The 24169-nt window shown below is 36.7% G+C and overlaps 3 protein-coding genes and 2 long non-coding RNA genes across 17 annotated transcripts; 3 read left to right on the top strand and 2 right to left on the bottom strand.

Annotated features, from left to right (window-relative positions):
• Nucleotides 1–3605: 3605 nt before the first annotated feature.
• On the top strand, nt 3606–4804 carry LOC130720861 (uncharacterized). Its single transcript, XR_009013261.1, has 3 exons — nt 3606–3763; nt 3825–4093; nt 4636–4804. It is a non-coding gene; the product is annotated as an uncharacterized LOC130720861 (long non-coding RNA).
• A 9-nt stretch (nt 4805–4813) lies between these two features.
• On the top strand, nt 4814–6909 carry LOC130720860 (uncharacterized). The gene is made up of 3 exons (XR_009013260.1): nt 4814–4864; nt 5045–5135; nt 6459–6909. It is a non-coding gene; the product is annotated as an uncharacterized LOC130720860 (long non-coding RNA).
• A 235-nt stretch (nt 6910–7144) lies between these two features.
• On the bottom strand, nt 7145–9034 carry LOC130718842 (haloacid dehalogenase-like hydrolase domain-containing protein At2g33255). Its single transcript, XM_057569468.1, has 3 exons — nt 8412–9034; nt 8225–8307; nt 7145–7426 (listed from the first exon to the last, which is right to left on the bottom strand). The coding sequence occupies exons 1-3, from the start codon at nt 8797–8799 to the stop codon at nt 7235–7237; spliced, it is 663 nt and encodes a 220-aa protein (XP_057425451.1). The 5' UTR covers nt 8800–9034; the 3' UTR covers nt 7145–7234.
• Nucleotides 9035–10547: 1513 nt separating this feature from the next.
• On the bottom strand, nt 10548–16210 carry LOC130718318 (uncharacterized). Of its 12 annotated transcripts, none has more exons than XR_009012586.1 (4): nt 15847–16085; nt 12865–12945; nt 11491–11705; nt 10574–11053 (listed from the first exon to the last, which is right to left on the bottom strand). XR_009012586.1 is itself a non-coding variant. In XM_057568891.1 (3 exons), the coding sequence occupies exons 1-3, from the start codon at nt 13829–13831 to the stop codon at nt 11018–11020; spliced, it is 354 nt and encodes a 117-aa protein (XP_057424874.1). In that variant the 5' UTR covers nt 13832–15836; the 3' UTR covers nt 10549–11017. The 12 variants fall into 12 exon arrangements, 2 of the variants coding, with proteins under 2 accessions (XP_057424874.1, XP_057424876.1); XR_009012583.1 differs by lacking the exon at nt 15847–16085 and adding an exon at nt 13622–15836 and having other exon boundaries at nt 10575–11053; XR_009012585.1 differs by lacking the exon at nt 15847–16085 and adding an exon at nt 13753–15836 and having other exon boundaries at nt 10576–11053.
• A 2532-nt stretch (nt 16211–18742) lies between these two features.
• On the top strand, nt 18743–21416 carry LOC130720638 (cyclin-dependent kinase inhibitor 4-like). 2 transcript variants are annotated; one of them, XM_057571308.1, is made up of 3 exons: nt 18743–19331; nt 20639–20845; nt 20957–21416. In XM_057571308.1, exons 1-3 carry the CDS (start codon nt 18910–18912, stop codon nt 21024–21026), a joined length of 699 nt encoding a protein of 232 aa, XP_057427291.1. In that variant the 5' UTR covers nt 18743–18909; the 3' UTR covers nt 21027–21416. The 2 variants fall into 2 exon arrangements, with proteins under 2 accessions (XP_057427291.1, XP_057427292.1); XM_057571309.1 differs by having other exon boundaries at nt 18744–19331; nt 20642–20845.
• Nucleotides 21417–24169: the final 2753 nt, after the last annotated feature.

Raw genomic sequence — 24169 nt, 5'->3', positions numbered from 1 at the left:
TTCTCCCAGCCGGCCCTTGTTACTTGTTCATTTTCTCCGGCAGCCGTCTATCCATATTCATGTATGTCTTTCTTTCGGTATAATTGTGTATGTCTTTCAATTATCTATTCTATTTACCTTTCAATTATCATATGTCTTTCTGCTTCAGATCCAACAGAATAACAAAACTTGTTGCTGTTCTTTTCAGATCAGATCCAAAAGGAATAATCATATCTTCAGTCAGAATAACAATACTTGTTTAAGTTTCTCAATCTTTATTTTACTTGATTCATTTTATAATCCTGTGGTGTTGCTCTTCCAGATTAGATCCAAAAGGAATCACTATGTCAAGCATCACATGCTTCAAATCCCTCCAATTCCACTCCCCTCATCCAAAAAACACTGTCTTCAAATATTTGCTTCCCATCATCACCCACTGCCCTTCTCAATTATTCTCAATTTTAATCCTGTTGTGTTTCTTGTGTTCCAGACCCAAAAGGAATCAGCATCTCAAGTATCGTGAAATTCTTTCTAGATATCAAAGCCAATGTCTTCATTTCAGTTCAAGGTTCAAATGCTAATACAAAAAAAAGGTTTTTTTTTTAATTGAAGCTGAAAATTGGAATTAAAAACTGAAATGATGTACTATTCTGTATTCTTAGCTGCCTTTATATTATTTTCCCTCAACCAAATTATTATTATGACAGATTTCACATTCTCCTTGTTTTCTGTTTGCATCTAAAGCATAACAAGCTCACAACACATAGAGTATTGTGGAACGATTCTGTCATGGAGATCTGGTTCGTGTTGCAGAATTGCAACAAGACTTATATGCATTTAAGCAAAATTCACTCACTGTTACAGAGTTTTTTATAGAACTTTTAAGTGTTTGATTGCTCTTTTTGAAAACTGTTTTCTGTTTGCATTTAAAGCATAACAAACTTTAAGGGTTTGATTGCTCTTTTTGATTACTTGTTTCAAAAACTGTTTTTGAAAAAAGTTCTCATTTTCAATTCTTAAAACTAAAAAACAAGAACAGCTAAAAGATGTTTTCAATTCTGTTTTAGTTTTCAAATTAACATTTTTCAACTGTTTGAAAACACCTTATTTTAAACAGTTTTCTTCTTGAAAAAATAGTTTTCAAAAACAGTTTTGAAAACAGAAAAACTAAAAACTGCAATCAAACACACCCTCTGAGACTTTTACTGCAGAGGAATTTCTGGCTCTTAGGAGCAACTTCAGCAAACAAGGTTACAGTCTCAGCCAGAACCAAAGGTTAATCAATCAGGTCATTGTTGAGAGGAAGCATTCTTCTCATTCAGACAACAAAGACGGTATTTCTTTGTATTTCTCCTACCTCTTCACACACTTCACTAGGGTCATGGATTCTAGAGTCCTAGACACAGGAGCAACTGATCATATATGTGGTTGTTTATCTTGGTTGACTAAGCAAAAAGCCATTAAACCTATTGGAGTCAAGTTGCCTAATGGCAATATTGCTACTGTCATTTTCTCAGGAACCCTACAATTAACTGAGTTTATTTTCCTGAAAGATGTTTTGTACATTCCTAAATTTAGCTTCACTTTAGTCTCAGTCACTAAATTGGCATCACAAGTTCATGGAAAATTGATTTTTAATGGAGATACTTGTATGATACAGTATCAAAGTTTGAGGCAGGGGTTCTTGGCAGCAAACCTGCTTCTACACCTAGTGATTCGAGTGTAAGATTAACTCAAGAAGACAACAACTCTCATATCATGATGCAGCTCAGTATAGACGATTGATTGGGAAGCTGTTGTACTTGACAAACACTAGGCTAGTTATACAATTTCCTGTTCAGCAATTAAGTCAGTACATATCTTGCCCAACTACAACTCATTATCAAGCAGCTCAACGGGTCTTGAAGTACTTAAAAGGGAGTCCAGAAAAGGGATTTTCTTTCCTCGTGATTCAACTGTTCAGCTTATCGGATTTTCATATGCTGACTGTGGTGGATGCAAAGATACTAGAAAATCGATCGGTGGCTATTGCTTCTTTTTAGGCAAATCCCTTGTGAGCTGGCGTGCAAAGAAGCAAGTCACAGTAGGGCACTGGCAAGTGCTACTTGTGAGCTGCAATGGCTCTCTTAGTTGGTACATGATTTGCAGATTCACTGTTCTAAGAAATCAGTCCTTTATTGTGACAACAAGAGTGCACTTCTTAATTCATATTGCTGCTAACGTCGTGTTTCATGAAAGAACCAAGAATTTGGATATTGACTGTCATATAGTGAGGGAGAAAACTCAATGGTTTGGTGTTATTATTACCACCGACAAGCCAGGATCAAACAGAAGATCTCTTTACTAAGTCCCTTCTACACACTTCCATTATCTTGTGGCCAAGCTGAACATGATCAATATATATCAGGCTCAGCTTGAGGGGGCTGTAAAGCTATTTATGTATCTGATAACTAGTAAGTAGTTAGCTTCTAAAATAAGAAAGTCAGTTAGAGGTTAGTTAGCTTGTTAACTCACTGTTAGGGTGTTAGTTGGAGGTTGTAACAGTTTCTGCTGAGCTGTCGTGTGAGCTCTCAGGCATAGTGTGCGAATAGACTCTGTATAAGCTCACCTTGTAACAGAATTGATTTATTGAATGAAAACCAGTTCATCTCAAAGTTTCTCCATTTACTTTCTCTGGTTCAACCTCATAACTTTGCTTTCTATGAGAATATTATTAGCCCTTGATTTGTCGTTGAAGATGAGAATATTAGTAAAAGATGTTGCAAAAAAAGTGAATTCTTTACTTCATATTGCCTTTCTATTGGCTAATATGTTACCAAGTACTGGTTCTCCTAATTGACCTTTACTGTTTAAATGTTTGTCTGTATTTCCATGTGATATGTGTATGATTGACATACGACTTAGTGGACAGAGAGATGCATGTATAGTAGGGAAAAAATATCATTGAGAACAATGATCCTTATGACATGGAAGATTTTTCAAATTGCAATGCCATTACAAGAATACATCAGTCATCCGGTGGCCTGGGACATTGTACATAATGAAGCAACATTCCAGGTGCATCAGCATGTATTCTTTATAGGGTGTTCAGATAAGGGGGGGGGGGGGAGGGGGGAAAGAGAAAGAGTTTGTATTGTAACTACATTTTTTATGGTATGATAAAAAATAAAAAGCTTCCAAACCTTATTTATAGTAATACTGGACTCCCAGTTCTAATCAAATGCAAAAGCCATGATAATACCAAGAAATATGGAAAGCCGAAAGCAGTTATGAGAGAAAATTTAAGATACTTTTTGTAAGTAATAATTCAAATGCTAATCTATAACTTACTAATAGAGTTTTGCATTTACTGTTCGTTAGGATTTTTAGTTTACAGTTCATCAAGAGCATTTTGTTGTCCAGAACCCCTATTCTTCAAGGCCTGATACCATAGCCCTGATCCAGCTATCCAGCTGCAAGCTGGAACACCTCTCACTGATGATGTTGTGTGTGCATCTTCCCCTTTGCTCTGGTTCGCCTATGGCGTAGAACCGCTAGGCCTTCGCATCAATCATCTGGATTATCGATGGATTAGGCTTGATAGGTGCCTCAAAGATCATCTGTTCTGGATTCTTTCTGTATTGTGTGTAAATTTCAAATCCATGGAACCAGCTGCATTCACCCTTTTTAGCCACACCCTAGCTCAGAAATCTTGCTTTGGATTCTGCTTTACAGGTTGTTTGATTTGATACAATCAATATCTTGATGGCTTCTAGCTTTCCATGCTCTGTGGCTCCAGTTGCAGGTAGATGTTTATTTTAAAACCTTTGGTTGTGTTGTTTCTCATCAGTTGCTAGTTCATTCAGGTGGGATCTGAGACGGTGAGGCGGTCGGAGAAGTTGCAGAAGAGGACTATAGCGGTGGTGAACCATCTACGCCATTTGCAATTCAGCTGCTTATTATTGATGCTGAGGCAATTACTACTCCAGATTTATGATTATTTGTTGTTACATGTTAAAAAATCTTCATGGTTACTGATGATATTTCTCTATCTCATGCCGCTCGACTCTCCTTATTACTGACTCTGGACGGCAGAGATCCATCATCAGATTTGCTCCGACTACTCCACACCGAGGTATCATCTATCAATTTTCGTAAGTATCTGATAAGGTTTTCAATACTACAAAATTATTCAGTTAAAAGTCGTAGGCAACCTAGAAATATACGCAATACTAAGTATGAGTACACATAATCTTTAGGCTTGACAGTTAAATCTTGAACCTCCGGGTTCAATTTCCTGAAAGAACTGTTATTTAACCTTTGATTAAATGTTTTGCCATAAATAAATACTCGAGGCCCTGAATATACTTGAAAGTTGAATAATGATTCTGTTTAAATTTGTGGTTTTCGAATGACAATTCCTGATTAATTTCTATAAGTGTCTTCAATCTTTATATGGTACCAATTTATTATCAACGATTATGTATTAATAGTATTATATTGAAATCAATACTTGCTTTAGCTATTATTAAATATTTGTGGACGATACCAAGCATGTTGTCATTGTTCATAATTGTTTGTGTAATTTGGACTTTGTAAACACGTTATTCAGCTTAATACGTTATGGATCCCTCTATATTGTTCGGCACAGTGACATCTTGTTCTTCTATCTATTAGGAAAATATACAGCTTCGGCTGTCACCTTTTGTCTATATAGGTCCTTCTGGAAGCTTTCTTCTTAAGATCGTAGCTTATCAAGTGCATGGTTCGTCCAGTCGTACTTATTTCATTGTTATTGGATGGACTTCGCCAGAAATGCTGCAAAATTTCAGAAGATTGGAATGAGACCTTTGATGGATACCTTTACTCTAGGAAGATTATGACTTATTCATCTCCAATTACTAAGGTGAAGAAAACTTAACCTCCTTTTGAGCATGGCAGTAAAAAATGTTTGTTGGTTTTATCAGTGTATTGTGAGGCTCGTTTGATGTTTAAAAAAAGTATTTCTCTATTTCAGCCTTTCTCCCTATTATAATTTGCAATTTCATTAGCAAATCTAGAATAACTTTCTAATATTTTTTAACAGATTCAATGTGTACCATGATTTGTATCATTTAACATATTGGTGTTGGAAAATGTATGAGTCCTTACTGCAAAGGAGCAAAAGAATAGACCAGGTAAGCTGTTTGTCACAAATAGCTTTTGGTTATGGACTGCGTTAGTTGACTTGAGTTTGTGCATTTGGATTCTGTTAGTATTAGTAAACCTTCTATATAAGGTTGTGTAATTCATTCTGATTTCAATTGAATAAGAACAATCATTCTCTCATACCATCTTCTCTGTTACTGGACTCCCATTTCTAATTAAATGCAAAAGCTATTCATGATAATACAAAGAAATATGGAAAAACAATTCTGAGAGAAAATTTAAATAATTTTGTTGTAAGTAATAATTCAAATGCTAATATGATAATAACTGTCAGTGGATAGTTAGGACAGTTATAATAGCTATAGTAGATAGTTAGACAGTTACAATAAAACAGGTTAGTGTTGTTTAAACTTTAAATGCTGCTTTGTTTCAGATTCTTGTACTAACAGGTTAGTGTTGCATTGACAGTTCAACACTAACCTTTTTGAACAGTTCAAGACTTTTCTCCTTTTCTAGTATTTTCCCTATCCGATCATCTGGTGAAACTTCCAAGGAACACATTTTCCTTCTTTACATTTTGCTCGAAGCCCCAATCTGCCAAGGCATCCGCACTCTCATTTTCACCTCTTGAAACACGCGTAATCTCGTAGCTTTTAAATTCCTTTGCTTTTGCACGGATCTTCTTAATCTGTGAACCCTGGTGATTTGTTAACAACCTTTGGACTCCCATTAAGCACTTCCATAAATTCTTAGAATCTGTATAGGCCTTCACTTCTAAACCAGCACATGAATTTCCTTTCTTTTTTTCTTTCCACCACTCCATGCATTGCAATTAGGTTTGGCGTGCGGCAATCGCCTCTGCTTTTGAGCTTCCACCCCATGTATGAATTCGTTTTCTCCTAATTTAATGTAGAATCCAAACAGAAAGTTTCCTCTGCTATCCCGTATAATTCCAGCAGCGCAGCCTTTATTCAATTTCTTACAATAGGTTGCATCACTGTGGACATAAACCACTGATGAGCCATCATCATCAGCCTTAGAAGCTGCTTCATCTGTTGTTCCTGGTTGAGGAACGGTGTTAACTTCTGCTAGGTTCGGATCCCCTCCCTGTGGCATCATTAACCATTTAGAAAACAAATCTTAACATGAAAAATCAGCACATGAAAAACCATGACACTTAAACTTAACATGTTTCTCAAAAATAAAATCATTACTATTCTGCTTCTCGTGCAAATTGCCACTGACAGAAAATACAAGGATACACTTTTTACCATAGTTTTGGGGGTTATGTGTAAGAAAATGAAGTTGATGTACCATAGAGGGTTAGTGTAACCTTACCCTAAAAGTTGCAGAGTATATGATTGCATTTGATGCACTCTAAAGGATAGGACAAATAGAGCAGCAGATTACAAACAATTGGAGAGCCTAGAACATATACTATGCGGAAAACTATGAAAAGAAACCAGTCCTTGAGTGGTTTCTAAGAAAGGTCCAGGTGCATCTTCAACCGCCAAACGGAAGGAGAAGTGAAGATGATGAAGAACCAGATTTTGAAGACAACTTTGAGGATCAGGAAAGACAGAGGAAGAGAGATAGACCTCAGGATGGCAACGAAGTTGACTATGTCAGGGTGGAAGAGGAGACATTTAGATTTCTACTTTGTATTTTTCTTGTTTTCTATCTTTTATTGTTATAATGTTAGTTGAAACATGAACTTGATGGTTTTTACTTTCTATTCAATTTATGAAACTTATGGTGTTCTATCTATGATTGTGTTATATTTGATGGTTTTATCTCGGTTCAGATATTCATTCATGACATTAAGTTACTAGTTCTTTTTTTTTTTACTGTACTATCCAGGTTTTTTTATGCTCACTGGCTTGTCATAATCCACGTTATCTGCCATATTTCTATGGCAGATTTTTGCTTGCCGCCACCCGCATTGAGTACAATGGTTTAGTAGGTATCAAATTTTAAAAGTTTTGTCTAGTCTAGAACCTTGAGTTTGTAAACAGAGGTGAAAAGAGATACTAGAAGAACACCACAAGCATTATTTCCATATAAAGATAATAGTAAGAACTGATGCACTTGAAATGGCAAAGTTACAACGCTAATAGTGTCCCAGTAGTCATAAACCATGAAAATGCACAGAATCAATCACATTATCAGGAAAAGAATCACTCACGTCATCTTTAAGGCTATCCCCGATCATTATCACTTCATTTGGCTGAACTTCCCAAAGAGAACAAATATGCAACTGTGGAGCTGGATCAGGTTTGTAAGGACGAAATTCCCTGCTTAACGCCGGAGAAAATGTAATCTGCAGCAATGAAAAAGTCAAATAATATATATTATATAATGAAGGAGTTTAACACTTAAAAAGAAAGAAGAAATAAACTAATTTCCTTCATCATGCCAAGAGCCATTGAATATGAAAAAGAACAGGGGATATGGAAAGAGAAGTGTGTATGTTCAGTTTACTATGCCTCTATCAGAATTAGAAATATGAACCTTTTAGAATAATTAATCCCTTTGGATGTGGGCTTATTGGAGCTTACCTACTAGAAAATGCACTAAATAAGTTCGAAAAAGTGATCTTTGGTCTGCATCCAAAAGGTAGAATGTCCAGATTGATGCCACAGTCTCAACCTATTCTTCACTTTGCAAATTTGTTTTCTCCATTTATTTACTCACTTTTGTTGGAGATAGGATAGGATTAAGGCCCTCTTTGGAAGAGCTTATTTGAGCTTATCTTGAAAATAGCTTATGATCTACCTATAAACTGTTTTGAGCTTATTTTCATAAGTTGTTCGATTAACTAATGAAAAAGAGCGTATGCTAAACTTATTCTTAGCTTATTCCAATATGTTTTTCAAGCTAGCTTATGAATAAGTGTTCGTGCGATAATCACTTATAGTCATAACTCAAGCCCTTAATTAAGTTGTTTACACAAACACGCCCTAAATAAAATGAAATGGAACAGTTAACAATGAAACTTGACAACATAAGCTGTTATGCCACACTCACTGCCAAATTGTGACAATAATCAAACTATATGTCATAATTACAGAAAGCATGTTTTACATTTGCAGAAAGCAAAGCATGATAAACTACAAACCCCAAATCGTTCATGAAATATATCAACAGCAGACTTGACATTGCGTGTAATCAATCCCCGAAGGCGACAAAGGTCAGCAGCACCTGCAGTGCAGTACGAGAATCGAAATGAGCACCGCATGAACAAGAGAAGAGAACGAAACAACAATGAAAATGGTGGGGGAAGGAAGGGTATAGACATAGTATACCAGGCATGATTTGGAGATGAAGAAGAGCTTGGCGCTTGAAATCAGCGATGGTGTCATAGGCCTGTTGCTGTTGGTGTTGAAGCCATCGGTCGATATGAGACAAGTTGTCGATACCGGAGGGGCTCTGGGCTTTGATGCGGCGATACTCATCGTCACCGAGGACAGCACGGTACATGTCGAAAACGACGCCCCTGAGGCGCGTTTTGGTGGTGGTGGCGGTGTATCGTGGGAGTGTGGAGGTGGCAGAGAGGAAGAGGAAAGCCCTTGTGGCCGTGGACAGCATCGAGCTGAAAGGTTTAGTGTGTTGTGCAAGAATCTGAGTATAGAGACACGATTTCTTAAGGGACAAAGTGACGAAAGGAAACTTGGAGCTTGTCCATTGTCCCATTGAAGAACAGCTTGCTGATTTGTTAAACCTCTGAGAGAGAGAGAGCTGAAAGGTTTAGTGTGTTGTGCAGGAAGCTGAGTGAGTATAGTGTCTATAGCTACTGTTCTGAATTAGTAGGGAGTATTGGAAATAAATAGTGTAATTCCGGGGTAGCTATGTAATAATAGATAATAATCATGTTTTGAAATGTAACCCTCTTGTAACACTCATTAAAAGGGCACTCAATTTCAGAATCATTCTCTCTTGCATTCAATTCTATTAATTTCTGTTTAGTGTAATTTCTCTCTCTTTCTCATTGACTGTGATTAATGCTAAACCCTAGCATTAATACTTGATGATTGAAGTGTGTTAATGGTGTTCTAGAAAGTTTGATCATATTGTTACTACCATAGAGGAATCGAAGGATCTTGAAAGCATCAAGATTGATGAGTTGCAAGGATCACTTGAAGCACATGAGATGAGGTTGAATCTGAGGGATTCTGAGAGAGATGGTGAGCAAGCCATGTATGCTCGTGGAAATTTCAGTAAGAGAAATTGGAATCACAAAGGAAAATCCTCCAAATCGAAATCTTGGAAGGGTGAAGAGTCAGGGCAAGCTTCAAATCATGAAGAAGATGGCGACTCAAAGAAGAAGTGGGATTCTAAGGAGAAAGGACAGGATAAGGAGAAGATGAAGAAAGGGAAGAACAAGAAGCAAAATTTTCAGTGCTTCTCTTGCAAGAAATATGGTCACTACTCCTATGAATGCAAGAACAAGAAGAAAGGGAACAAGCAAGGTGTTGAGGATCAAGCCTATTCTGCTCGAGATGATGATTCAGATTCAGAACAGGTATTATTTGTTGTTCCTGATGATACTTTTCTAGTTAGTTATGTCAAAACTCCTACAGATCCTAAAATTCTTAGTGATGAGGTGAGTAACTCAGCTGTTAATTCGACTAGTAGTTCTCATAGGGTTGATGAAAATACTTGGTATTTGGACTCAGGATGCTCTTCTCATATGACAGGTCACTAAGATTGGTTTGTTGACCTTGATGAGAAGAGAACTAGTAGTGTTAGATTTGCTGACAATAGCACTATTGTAGTTGCTGGTGTTGGAAAAATTCTTGTGAAGAAAAGAAATGGTAGGCAAGCAGTTATTCCTGATGTTTTGTATGTGCCCAGTGTGAAGCATAATTTGATTAGCTTAGGGCAACTAATTGAGAAAGGTTACTCTCTGAAGACTAGAGAGAAGAAATTGTCGGTGTTAGATCCAAGGAGGAGATTGATTCTTCAGTCAGAGTTATCAGCTAACAGGACATTTCGTGTGGATCTAAACACTATTAGTTCTCAGTGTTTGTCAGCTAAGAGTATGAGTTCTGATTGGCTATGGCATTTGAGGTATGGACATTTGCACTTCAAAGGGTTATATCAACTTCATCATGAGGGAATGGTTAAAGGTTTGTCATTGGTTAAGGCCTCTGGTCAGGTTTGTGAGGGATGCTTGCTCAACAAGCAACCCAGGAATTCATTTGTGGAGAATAAGCCAATGGTGTCCAAGGGAAGACTTGATGTAGTGTGTTCTGATGTGTGTGGTCCTTATGAAGTGTCATCTTCAGGAGGGAACAAATACTCTGCATCTTTTTTTTTTTGAAACTGAGAAATGGGTCCTGAAATAAAAGAGATTTCATATGGGAGAAGAAAGAAGGAGGAGAAAGAAGAATGGAGGATGAAGTGACACATTGGATTCAGTAGAATAGTAACCAATCAGCGAATGTCTATACATTTTGGGACTAAGATCTTTTCCTGAATGTATATCCTATGGATTGCCCATGTCTAAGAAACAACCACTTTTATTTTTTTCAAAAAAAATCAACACCTAGAAGTATTAAATTGATTTTTTGAGAAGCAGATAATTTTAGCATACATTTAAACATGACACGATATGAAGTACACCATATAATATTCCAACAAAAAAGATTTAGAGAAAGCCAAAATGTATTAAAGATTACATAATCACCCCCAAAAACATCATGCAATACCCAGAAATATCCAATTGCACCTCTCAAACATCTAAACCTGTGAACCTGAACCACAAGTAATGATTTGCTTTAATTAGTTCTCTGCAGAATTGTTTGCAGCCAGATCCAAACTTTGCTACTTTCTTGGGTTTTTCAGGTGCAAGTATCTGAGAGTCTTTTTTCCATATGTGCCCATTAAGGTCCATGGAGCTTTCCCATGCTTACGAACAAATGGTGCAACCTCTGCTGGAATCCCCCTATTGAAAGAAAAAAATAGAAATCAGTGATAAATATTCATCATAGGAAGCATATGAAACAGAGAATATACTCTGAATAAGAATGAAAATGATAAGTTGATTTTCTCTACAAAGTTCTCCCTCCGTCCCCATTTATAAGACCCCTTAACAGTAATATGCTATAATATTTATGTTGAGTAATTGTGCAATGTGCAATTTGAAAAAGCCCCCCAAGAAACAAACCAGCTTGGATGTCCATGGCATGCTCTTATGCCTTCTATTTCACACTCACATACACAGTAGATGGGTAATAGAAGCCCACAAATAAAGTTCTAAATTAAATCCCATGTTAGCTAAGACCACCAATCAAAGGTCATCAACAAATGATATGCTACTCTTTTCCCTAGATTTGGTTTCATGTTTACACTACTTACAAAGAAGGGATAAAAATGGCTCACTTTCTCCATCATCGACATTCCAGTGCCACCACACCGCAATACATCTTCCCTCTGTACATAAGCCAAACAGACTCGTGCTCCCATTCTCCATAATAGATACATCTTGTCATCTTCTTCCTTTTCAATATCCAAGTGCTTCTTGGAGACCAATTGCACAAGGTTCATTGTGAAAAGAGAACCACAAGTTAAATCCACCAAGGTCTGAGAAGAGTTCCCTGAAATAGAACAGAAAAGTAATTAACCATCCTAAGCTCAGAAAACAATTAAAATAAAAGATAGGAAAAAATACATTCAGATGCTGTTGAAGGAGTTGAGATGAAATAGGAGATGAAAGCTTAGATACTAAAACTCTCATGTCCTCATCATTCTAAATGCGGTCTTTAATAATTGAGCTTAATTTCATGGAAACATCATCATTTAAAGAAAATAACCAAAAGGAGGAAGAGAAAAGAGTTCAATATATAAGAGGTCAGCTATATAACTCTACCACAAGAATACCTCTTCTTGATTGCTATAGCTTGCCAACTTTCAAAGGCTTAAATTTAGTAGTTAAAACATAAGAATTGGAATCCTAGAATTCTAACATCTTGCAATATCAAGCTTAGCTCAACCACTGCAGACCAAGTCTATTTCATGTCACCATTGCATTTATTATCACTTCCATGTTCTTTTGAAGAGGAAAAAGGAATAAGGAAAACTACATTAACCAATAAACTGAACATGTGACAGAGGAAAAAGAAGTGGTTGTAGAAGTTCCAGAAGACTAAATACAGAGAGAGATAAGTACACAATAAGTGAATCACCATAGAGATATATTCCCCTTAATTGAATTTTTTCCATAAGTTAAAATAAGTCGATAAGTCACCTTTAAATCCATAGAGATACGTCCTTAACCCAAACACAGTAGAATGATTACAAATCAAAATTATATATTTTGTTTTATCCCGCTTGGTATATAAAAACAGAAACTATTAAATTATGAGTGCAATAATAATTCCTCAAGCCAATATTCAAATCTAAATCCTTATCAACAATCGGTAACAATTTTAAGTCATTAGAAACCAACGACCATACACTACCAAACACACTGAGATGGGGTTAAAGCACATTTGTTCGGAACAATCCAACACCAAACGCAACCATTAACTCCATATATTTTCTGGAACTTACTACTGCAATGAAACCACACCTATACTTCCAAGTCATATGCATCATAAACAACATGGACTAAAAAGAATGCACAGAAAACAGAAAATTAAAATATAGTTGGTTCATGGATTAAAAGTCATGCTTATAAAGACATCAAAAAATAGTGAAGACAGCGAAGATAATGAGAAGACTTGAATGCTGCAACTGTGCAACACAGAAACCAACCCTTTTCTTAATCAGATTGAGCAGGTCCACCAAAATCCACTTTTTAACCATCATCATGCAAAGATCCAAGCAGTAGATAACCTTGGAAGTTGGAAATAGTATCATAATGAGACAGGAAAATTAGAGCTCATGATAGCAAAATGATATCTTATAGCAATATAGCTTCCCTCTGAAAGGTGGGAATCGTGGAAAACAAAATAGTGCCAGTGAAATTAACCCAAAATCTACTCAATAGGAAATACTTGAGTGGGCTATCAGTAAACTATGAATTTCAGAAAATTATCTGCCTTGGGAAATGAACTGTATTTATCAGCAGAGTAAAATGTGATGTGTTTTAATTTGCACTTAAAACCACTGAATCAAATGTTAGAAGTAAATAAGAAATCTTATAATCTCAATATGACTAGAAAAGAGGGCTTAACTCTTTGCTTCAGTAATTAAACAGACAGAGCCCGAGAATAATCATCTTTAACCATTTTTATGAGTTGCAGTCTTAAACGGAACTGCAGAAGGACTCATGAGGTGCTATTTGGTGTTTGTTTAATGTTTGGACAGAATTAAAGCTGACCACAGTTCATCCCAAGTATATAATAGTTATTTATGAGGTAGGTCCTCTTTTCTAGAGACACTACAATCAGAAAACTGCAAGTATATGTCACAATTGAGATAGAGATACCCAAAAACACACGACTGGTTATTCACATTCATTTATTGCAGTGGAACCTTGTTTTACTTTTATCTTTGTGTACCCTCATACCTCATCTATTCATAACATGTTTTAATCAGCTTCTCTATTATCAGAACCGATTCTGGACCCAGAAGCTGATTCTCAGAATTGATTCTGCAACCACCAAGTGCATATATCAACTGACACCGAGTTGTTCTAACCTGAGCAAAATCTCGGATTTGATTTCCTATGAATGCAGCTGTGTTGGTGAGTAGAGTTTTCCGCCCATAGTGGTTCCATGTTTTTCTTATGTTTACGCGTGTCACCACGCCTCTTGCGTTAGAATATATATTTACTGGTGAACCTGCCAACAGTAAGAAACAAGCAGAGAAAAATGCAGCTATCGCAGCAATGCATGGTCACTCAAAGCAGTGTAAGAGGCTACCTAAATAATAAGGTATAGATAGGTGTGGTCCTCACTTTCTTTGGTTTGAATGTCAACAATCTTGGTATGTCAATTAATGGTGTGCCCACTAGGGTGGGCTAATTGTATTTTGGTCCACCGGTGGAACAGAGGACAATTTTGGTTTTTCACTTATTTTTACCCTTTTCTTCTTCATGTTCCCTTCACTTGCTCTGTAATTGCTCTCCTTCTCTTCCCACTCTCCCCTCTGCCCCTCCCATCCCTGCCGCCCATCTCTCCGGCGATGGTCTCCCTGTGTGCCCAAATCGAGCTCTTCACCTTCATCCTTCTGACGACCTACTCCCTATGTGCCCAGATCGAGCTCTTCACCTACATCTCTGATTCGAGCTTCCGCCCACGCTGGTTCTGGCAACGGAGCTTTTGCGTTTTCGGTTGCACGTCCCGTGATGTTCTTCAACGCGTTTGCTCGTCCGAAGACCATGCTGAGCATTGGTCACCGCGAGATGTGCGGGTTCGATCTCCCGGTGGCTGATTTTACACTCGCCGCCGCCTCGCACAGTGACTCTTGGATCTTAACCTCAACGTCCCTTCTCCGCCGGAGGTTGCCTGATCCGACGCCGTTTTGAACCAAAATCTAATTCTTCCCTGTTTCCTTTTGTGGTGTGCCAAGGCATACTGGGTAGAAGGATTGTTTTTTGAGGTTGCTGGTTGTTGTTATTGACTGGTTATATCAGTTCTGTTTCGGTCAATTTTTTATTTTTCTTTTTTATAGTTGTTGTTGCTGAACTGTATTTTTGCTTTGTATAATGGGATTTTTGTATATATGGATCCCATAAATGTAGAGCATAGAAAATAGTGGTTGAAAAAACATCTTTGATATAAACGGAAGACAGATTCTTGTTCTTATTTTTTTTAATCTCAAGCTAAAGTTCACTTGTTGTGAAAATGTCAAGAGTATAAAAATATCTGCTTCTTTCTTGCACTTTACTCTGATGCAAACAGGCCAATAGTCCTTTTCAACTCTTCTTTAATCTTTCTTGATTCTGGATTTGTCTTCAAAAGAATATGTTGGAAGTGTTTGTTCATGGAAGTAGTGCTCATGGACAGAGATTTAGGGATTCAGTGGTGATTCAGTTCCGGCAAGGAGAAGGGGTGGGGAACAAGTGTTTGACATTTACATTTCTACCCTTTTTTCATCCATCAAATCTTGACCATACGATTAAAGAATATTCCAAGATGCTAAGATCTAATGGTGATAAATCATGGTGCACCGGTAGACCAAATTATTAATGGTCCATCCTAGTGGGCACCTCAATTAATATCTTAACTTTGTACTCTCATAGGTTTCAGATGGATTTTGACGGCATGATGAATGAGCTTCTCTTAGATGCATGGTTTCAGAGCCTTCATTCTCATGACCTACTTTAGAGCCACCTCATGAATCACAATAAGTGATGAACAAGAGCGAGAACATGGCTAACATACAAATTTAGGTTCCGGTTAGTAGAGGTGAATCGGAGGCATACTCGTTTTGGTTCTCATTCAATTAAATCAACAAATCAAAACTAAACAACTAAGCTCAAAGTTAATACTCACAAAAAACCAAAACAACCTGATTAAGATTTTGCAAGGAGTTGACCAAAATCAAGTACGGAAGTTCTTTATATAGCTTACACTAGGTGAAAGGACTACAGGTTAAGAATGCATAATGGCTTTAACCTAAAGTACAGTGGCCATCAACAAATCCAATGTCTTCATGAAGAGGAAATGAAAATAAATAGCAGATGAACCAAATTTGATTAACAGTGATGATATGCATTGCAAAGAAACAGCTAGCTAGAGTTGAGGATAATTTCAGAGGGACTTAGATGTTTAACAAATACATATATACCTTTTCTTTCCCTTCAATTATGGTAACTTTGAAAGGATGCCAATCTGAGTTCTGAAGCTCTCTATTCAGCTTCCTAGCTAGCTCTTTATTCTGTCTTTTCTTCATGGCTGGGTTCAAAGAATGGTCCAGTGTCTAGTCCCCCCATTCTCTTTAGCCTAATATGGGATTGATCGAGCAAGAGAGATAAGCCCATGATAAAAATGTAACATACAAGCAGTGAATGGATATCCACACAATCACAGTTAAGTCAAGTCTCGTCTTCACAATCAGATCGACCATTAATAACAAACACATTGAGTAATATAAATCTATTAGATACGACAGGATTTTATTTTACTCTAGTCACTTTGCTAACTTGCACTGAACCATAAAAGGTACCAAAATAGAGTTGACTAGACCAGATAGAAAAAAGAGAGGAGTGCTCTATAACACTTAGAATGAGTGAGAAAAATCTGCATTCAACGAATTTTAACCTTTGAATTCTCGGTATCCCGCGGGTACCAATGAGAGTTTGAATTTTCAGACCATTCCCCCACGCATGCTGCATCGGAGTGGTATCATAAGGCCTTTGATCCAAATCTGACCTCTTTTCAAAAGAAAAAAAAAAACACCCTCAAACGTACTGCTGCGTTGTTTCTCTCTCATACGCCGTGCATCACCACCGCGTAACCCGAGCGAGCCGCCCTTCTCCGTGCGTCCAACTCCTCTGTTCGCCCTCCTGCCGCACCTCCGTCCCTGTTTCACGTTTGAGTTGCGACCCACGCCCTTAGACCTGTGACCCGTTTCAACACCATCAGACCCGCGCAACACCACCGTCCATTTAGATTGCGACGTTGCGCATCTCTCTCTGCCTCTTGGTCTCGCGTTGCCAGCGCCCCTTCCTCTCGCGCGTACCGCTAGTGTTTCCCACTGATCAAGCAGTATGCCACCTCGAGGACATCGTCAGCCTCCCGTAGACCCATCGGACGTTGCTGACCTGCGCCGCTAGGTCGAACTGCTCACTCGGCGCCTCAATGCTATGATGCAGCAACCTTCTGAAGACGATGTGATTGTGAGAACGGACAATCCGCTCTTCTAGGAGCGTCATGAACCTTCACTCGATCGTGCTGCACGCCGTTGGGAGAATGGCTTCAAGGTGGACATTTCGACGTTCGACGGGCATCCGATGAATTCCTCGATTGGCTAGCCCAAGTTGAAGAGATTTTGGACTTCAAAGCTGTTCCGGACGATCGACGTGTTCCGTTGGTGACACTTTGTTAGCATGGGCGTGCGCAAGCATGGTGGAAACAGTTGAAGAAGACACATGTTCGTCAGGGTAAGGACAAAATTGCGACTTGGGCCAAATTCATATCAGCATTCATCTACCACTGACCAAGCTCGCTGGAGCTCCGCACTCCGGCGAGGATTTACTTCAAATGTTGTGCAAACGCGAAGACCTTTTGCTAAAAAAATTTGGCGAGTGACTAATTTGAGGATTAAATCTTTCATATTAAATACGAGGATAGTTTTGGAAAAAAAATATTTAATGCTTCATTGGTATTGTAAAAGGACTTATATTTAGGAACTTTTTTTTTCTTCATAAAAATAGACTTATATATAGGAACGAGGGAGTATAAATATTAATTTAAGTGGTAAGAGGTGAGAGACATATGAGTTGGGAAGGGAAGATCCAGGGTTCAATACCTGACGGGTGCAATTTAAATTCCGATGTACAAAAAAAATATTTAATAATATTAAATACAAACTAATTTTCTTTTATCATTTATGACCACTTACTTAAAATTGTCTCTCTACTAATATAATTTGTTGTAATTAAAATATAGACTATTTTAAAAAGTAATAATATTTTTTAATTTAATTTATTTTTATTTAAGTCAAAATCAATTGGTGAACCACAAGGGGGCACAAGTGGTGAATGTGCATTTCCTTAAGGATTTCTAGGCTTCTGGCCCGGGTTCGAACCTCTCTAAGGTAAAAAATAATACCTTTATGGCAAGGAACATCACTACCGTATCCCGAGCTAGATTAATTACGTGGGGCCCCTTTCCCGTGGAGACTGTTGGCTAAAGGACAAAAAAAATCAATTGGTGACCCATATAGTTTTAATTTAAATAAACTAATTAATTAATTTTCATTAAGTTTAAAAATCATATATAAAAATAAATTTAATAGATTAATTGATTTTCTAAAAAATTTAAATTTAAATTTTTTCCATTTGAAATTTTATTAATTATATTATATTTTGTCATTATCAAGTCCACCTCAAACACAAGACATGGTAATAGTCTATGTTGTTATTATCATATTTTGTCATTATCCAACTTTTTATCATATCATGTTCTTATCATATACTGATCACTTAAAATCATTCTTTGAATGATTTCTATATTTTAGGCTATGAATTGCTTGATTAGTTAATAAATAAAATCTTTAATTAAAAAAAATAGCAAGTTAATAATACACTTTAATGAAAAAAGATAAAAGGAAAAAAAGTTATTTATATTAATATTGATATTGACTAAATAAATATACAAGGAGGGGGACTAATTCAATATATAGAAGGTGAATTTCCTGGATAAGGTTGAATTGAAAAGGAAATTGTCTGAAATTGTAAAAAAATGAAATTAGGTTCCTTCCTCCAAGACTGAAGATTCCAAGTCCTATAACAAAATCCCAAATAACCCTACCCAGGTACACACCTACCTACATTTCAATGCTACCAGTAAAAACCAAAACACACTCTCTTTTACCATCTTCTTCTTATTGGTTAGTGTCCACCACCACCAATCTTCACTCAACACAACAATAATAACACCAATGAAAAAAATAACATTAAACAAATATAACCAACCTTATAATATAAATAACCATATAATATAAATAACCATAATATTCCCTTTTTCCTTTTCCCCACACTCACCCCTTTTTCTCTTTCTCTCTCTAAAACCAAACCACTTAACCGGTAAACAACATTTCCCACTCCAATCACCACCTTCTCCTCCTCCTTCCTACTCCCTCCACCGCCGTGCCGTCGCAGCTGCGGCGGCGGATTCACCATCCTCCATGGGCAAGTACATGAAGAAAGCCAAACCCAGAGGCGAAGTCGCTCTACTAGACTCCACCGCCACCAACAACACCACCACCAACACCACAACAACCTCTTACTTCGGGGTTCGAACCCGCGCCAAAACCCTAGCTCTCCAGAAATCGCAGCTTCAGCAACCGGACCTCTCTCCCTCCTCTGGCTCCTACCTTCAGCTTCGCAGTCGTCGCCTCCACAAACCCCCTGTTCCGCTACATGCTTCTCCCAAGCGACCCAAGTCGCAAAACCCTAAATCCCCAATTCCTAGCCCTAGTGCTCCCAGTCTCGCTTCCCAGCATGATGGTAACACCCTGCCGGAGAAGAAAACGCAGCACCAGAATAATTCCGATGGGGATGAAGCTTGCTTTGGTGAAAATGTCTTGGATTTTGAAGGTAGAGAAAGGTGAGTCTTCGTTCCTTTGTTGTTTTTTCTTCTGCTTATAATTCGAATTGGTTTCTTTCGCGCTCTTCGATTTTAATGCAAAATAAAGCTGACAATGGATTTTCTATTTTTTTTTAATTTTTTTAATTTTAATTTTCTGATTTGTTTGCAGAAAAATTGAAAATTGGTGAGGGTAAACCAGAGTTTTGGTTTTGGTTATTGTTTATTTATTTATTTTAATTTCATGGCTTATTAGTTTAGTGTTGAATTCTGGTTTTGTTTTGATTGCTAGATGCCTGGAACAAAGTAAAAGATGAAATTGAGTGCTGAATTTTTTGATTTTTTCCTTAAATTTATGATGTTATATTTGATTTTATGGCTTTGTTCTCTCTAATCTGATTTGTTTGCTTAGCTGAATGTTTGTCTGAAAGATGATGAATTTGTGTTGTGTTTGTTCCTCTTCAACTGATGGATGGATTTGCTTTACAGCTTCTGTTCCTGTTTTTCTGATCTTCATCACATATGCATGCCGTTACACTCTTGTGAAAATTTTGAGCTGGATTTTGTATTAAATCTTTTGTTCACTGTCTTCTGTCATACGTTTCTCCAATGCAGGATTCAGGGGAGAAAGATGTTTTTTTTCTTCCTTTTCCTTAGAAGCTGTAAATACATTTCGTATGTTGAAATGTAACTCTCACTTGGCCATTTTGTTTGTTCTTGTTCGCCTTGTATCCCGTAAATGTTTTGTATTGATTTGAAGATTTTAACTTCAAATTAATATAAAACATCTATTCCACGGGATTAATTAATTTTTTGTACTCTGCTATTATTACCGTTACGTTATTTGCAGGAAGTGCCGATACTTTGTTACAGTTGCAGAATTTTCAGCCCTTTTCTTAAGTTTATGTTTTTACTTGTTTTACTATCTAGCGATTGAAAATATTTCAGTAATTTCTCCTGACATGTGCTATTTTGCAATTGAAATGTGTGGTGTGGAACAAACCCACTGACGAAATGACTATATTCTGTGTTTTTGGAGATTGATTTCAAAATTCTGTATTGAGAAATAGAATGATGAGATATATTCTGAAAGATTCTCATTTCTGAATGTGTATATTTACAATGAAGTTGACATGTATTTGAAATCTGGGTTCCTTTGCTTTAAATGTGTTGTGCAGGTCATCCTTCAATTTTTAAGCATTATCGCTTTCGTCTTTTCAGATAAACTCTCACATGAAATATTGTTTTGTTATTTGTTTTACCTTTTGCCACTTAAATTCTTTTAGTTATTTCTAGTTTATGTTATAATTGCTTGTTTTTGCTTGCAGCAGAAGCACCAGGGAATCCACACCCTGCAATTTGATAAGGGACCCAGACACTGTCAGGACTCCTGGTTCAACTACCAGGCCTACTTGCTCAACTGAAGCTCCTCGAAGAACACCGCATGCGGGTCGAAGGCAAATCCCTACTGCACATGAAATGAATGAATTCTTTGCTGAAAATGAAGAGGCTCAGCAAAGGAAATTCATTGAGAAGTACGCTTTTATTGGTTTGATTTTCTCAGTTTTTTCTTACTCAACTGCAATAATGTCTTTTCCCTACAAACTAATTTATTTATTCCCCACGCGGGTCCGATCCAATTGCAGGTACAACTTTGATCCTGTGAATGAGAAGCCGCTCCCTGGGCGTTATGAATGGGAAAAATTGAAACCCTAGAAGTCTTAGTGTTAAGTGTTCCATCAAGACATTTAAAGTAGCAGGCAGGGTTAGAAATTGTTGGAATTGTGGTGGTGTTATTTCCATTTTCCATCACTTTCTATTTACTTGTAAAGAAAGTAGGACTTTCAACATGTGTAGACTAATGGTCTGTAACTTAACAGAGGTGTTGATTACACAACAATACAAATCAAAGTCCTTTGTCTAACAGCAGATCATTTAAGAGGGGCTGTAGGTTGTAGAATTAGGTGATAAAAATCTCTAATTAGGTGTCTGCGTGAGGTACAGGAATCTCCTTTTGTTCTTGTATTTTACTCTTCTTTTGTCTATACTTGTACTGATGATGGAACTCCGAACAAAACTTTTAGAAATAAAGACCCGATTACCTCATGTAATACATGCCTGTCACTTCCTTTGTCATCTATCTGTGTTGTTATCTTGTTATGCTTCTATCTTCTATTAAATATTGGATTGGATTTGGTTCCGCGCTAGACACTGAATCTTTCATTTGTTTTAGATGATGTTACTAGCTGTTTCTGTGACCTGTGGCAATATTGCTGAAATCTGCTGGTGTTTTGAGCGTCCTATAGTGGTGGGGGCAATTCTAACAGTGAAATGTTTTGTCTTCTCTGTTATCATGTCTCCACAACTGTCTTGGTAGCTCATGTTATCTTTGTAATGTTATTTAACCAGCCAAAAGTCACGTTTTATACTTCAAATTTTTTTTTTTTACTGTGGTGAAAGGTGTTTGGTGAAATGAAATGTAATGGGATGAGTAATTATTTCTTCACACCTCATTTTTGAGGTGTGGAGAGGTGGAGGAAGAGATAGATAGAAAGAAAGGAGAGAGAAAGTAAAGATGTGATAGGTGATTTGATTGATAGAGAAAAGAGAAATAAAGGAGAGAGAAGGTGGAAAATGAGTGGAGAGGTGTGTATATATCATAACCCTAATGGGATGCATTCTTATTTTTTCTTTCTCAATCGTCAACAACTATGAGACTAATCCCCGAAGTTTTGAGACCAAGCTAAATAGGTAGGTTTTTTCTAACAAATTTAACTTCATATACACTGTTCTCGGATTGAATCTTGAACTAAATACTTAAGGAGTTCAATTTTCTACTAGTTGTGCTATACGTTATTAAGGGACGCATTGAAGTTTAATCTTATTATATATTTTAAGTAATGCAAATGTAAGAGAATGTTATTTAATTTATTTAACTTTATTCTAACCCTTTTCGTACAAAGATATCTTTTTACAATCTGACATTGTGGGGTGACATTTGCAATTTGGAAAACGATACTTGCCTGAGGACACAATTTCGACATTTCACCAAAAAGTCACAAATTTGTCCACCCAAAAGTCTACAATAGATTTTGTGGGTAAATTTGTCCAAAAAAAAGTAAAAATTCAAAAGTCTGCAATAGATTTTGTGGGGGAAAAAATGTAAAGTTTGTAGTTTTGATACATTGAAACTTTAGTTTCTCTTTCATTTCATTTTCATTTATTTTGTATTATATATTATCATATATCATATCTTTCACTTATCTCTCTTCTTCTACTATCTCAATTAGGCGGAAGTGGATTACGAGTGTCAAGATAACCTTTCTTAAGCTTAGGCATGCAAACACAATTTTGACGCTTCACAAAAAAGTTGCATGAAGATTTTGAGTGGCTTTCTCGCTTATGAACTTATTTTACAACATTAAAGTTTATGTAAATAGTTTATGTATAATGAGAGATATAATAGGTGATGTGATGTGAAAAAAGAAGAAAGGTAAAAAAAAGTGAAAATATGATGAAAAAAAGAGCTCGGTGTGAATTAATCAAAACCCTAAGAATTTATACTTACCTATAACATATTTTCAACTTATTTCAATAATTTTCTCAAAACACAAAATTTTTTTCAAGTAAGCAACGAAACGAAGGGCTGAATAAAGTCATGCCTTGACGAAAAGAAGAAGAGTCATTCCAAACTCCAAAGCAAGCGAAAGTGCTTTCAGATATATCCCAGAATGGAATAAAATGAAAGTGCTTTAGTTGAATGTAACGGGAAGCACACTACGAATTACTAAGAGCTAGCTAGTACTATCTGAAGGGAAGTGGGAAGTGGTCATGGGATTCCAGTTCTTTTTCCTAAATTTTGTAAGGATGGATAATATTTATTAGTTATCAAATATTTATTAATCTAGTTAACGGACAAGAGAAGATTCCAGCTTGAATTAAAAACAATTCTTTGGCAAAGTGATCAGCAGTTACATCTTGGCTACTAGTTTAATATTTGATCTCTTAAAAAAGTAGTTGGAGGTTCGATTCTCAACTTTGGTGGATAAAAAAGACTCATAGGTAAACTTCACACTCCTAAGTGCGCTGATAGTGATGCGAAGAGATTAATTTGACAATTATCGACTGTAGCGAAACCTTATAATGCTGCAAAAATGTATCAGAAATAATTTTTTTTGTTGTTGAGAAAAATGGCAGCAAAGTCTGCTTCAAAATAAGTGATTCTTCCAGTACTCCACCAGCATCAAGACTTTGTGATTGGAATATGCCATGGTTGCTGCTGTTGTTATTGTGGTGGGCATGCAGGAGCTTTTCACATATGTTACTGGCTTGTGGGGGAGGAATCTCCAATTCCCAAAGAAACTCTCTCTCTTTGCAAAGTCATGTAAGGTAAGGACATATTATTCTCTATTACTACATGTAAATTCAAAAGGGCATTCATGATTTCCTCACACCCCACTAAAAGACAATTCTCCATGCAACAAACTTCCACATGAATATGATGCTTCATTTGACTCTATGGGGAATGACAGTTGAGGTTAAACGTACATCAACTTCATCGACTCATATTTTTTATTCCCAGGTTTATTTCAATTTTTCATTAGGAAACATAGCTAATCGTAGTACTACCTCCATTTTTATTTTTATAATAAACTAAAAAAATTCCTCCTAATTAAGCATTTGCTTTTGCCGGATTCTCCCGGTGTTATGACTGTTACGCAGTACGGGTTTTTTTTCTTCCTTCCGGTTGTTTTTTTTCTCTTTGGTTCTCTTTGTTGTTATGCATAAAAAAAACTTCATTTTGTATTCTTTTTCTAAGGAATCAAATTAATAATCATTTTAAAATTTTGACATCAAAG

The sequence above is a fragment of the Lotus japonicus genome, chromosome 5 (genome assembly GCF_012489685.1).
Source record: "Lotus japonicus ecotype B-129 chromosome 5, LjGifu_v1.2".
Taxonomy (NCBI): domain Eukaryota; kingdom Viridiplantae; phylum Streptophyta; class Magnoliopsida; order Fabales; family Fabaceae; genus Lotus; species Lotus japonicus.
The sequence above is the reverse complement of the archived record's forward strand: the minus strand, read 5'-3'. Positions and strand labels throughout refer to the sequence as shown.

Excerpts from the sequence above, each read along its gene's own strand:
- LOC130718318 (XM_057568891.1), bottom strand. The coding sequence starts at position 13,831 with ATGGAACCACTATGGGCGGAAAACTCTACTCACCAACACAGCTGCATT. Across the intron at positions 11,706-13,752 it reads AAATCCGAGATTTTGCTCAG|GGAACTCTTCTCAGACCTTG; the intron begins GTTAGAACAACT and ends GTTCTATTTCAG. Across the intron at positions 11,054-11,466 it reads GCCATTTTTATCCCTTCTTT|GGGGATTCCAGCAGAGGTTG; the intron begins GTAAGTAGTGTA and ends TTCTTTCAATAG.
- LOC130720638 (XM_057571308.1), top strand. The coding sequence starts at position 18,910 with ATGGGCAAGTACATGAAGAAAGCCAAACCCAGAGGCGAAGTCGCTCTA. Across the intron at positions 19,332-20,638 it reads GATTTTGAAGGTAGAGAAAG|CAGAAGCACCAGGGAATCCA; the intron begins GTGAGTCTTCGT and ends TTTTGCTTGCAG. Across the intron at positions 20,846-20,956 it reads CAAAGGAAATTCATTGAGAA|GTACAACTTTGATCCTGTGA; the intron begins GTACGCTTTTAT and ends ATCCAATTGCAG.
- LOC130718842 (XM_057569468.1), bottom strand. The coding sequence starts at position 8,799 with ATGGGACAATGGACAAGCTCCAAGTTTCCTTTCGTCACTTTGTCCCTT. Across the intron at positions 8,308-8,411 it reads TCATCTCCAAATCATGCCTG|GTGCTGCTGACCTTTGTCGC; the intron begins GTATACTATGTC and ends ACTGCACTGCAG. Across the intron at positions 7,427-8,224 it reads TATTTCATGAACGATTTGGG|ATTACATTTTCTCCGGCGTT; the intron begins GTTTGTAGTTTA and ends TCATTGCTGCAG.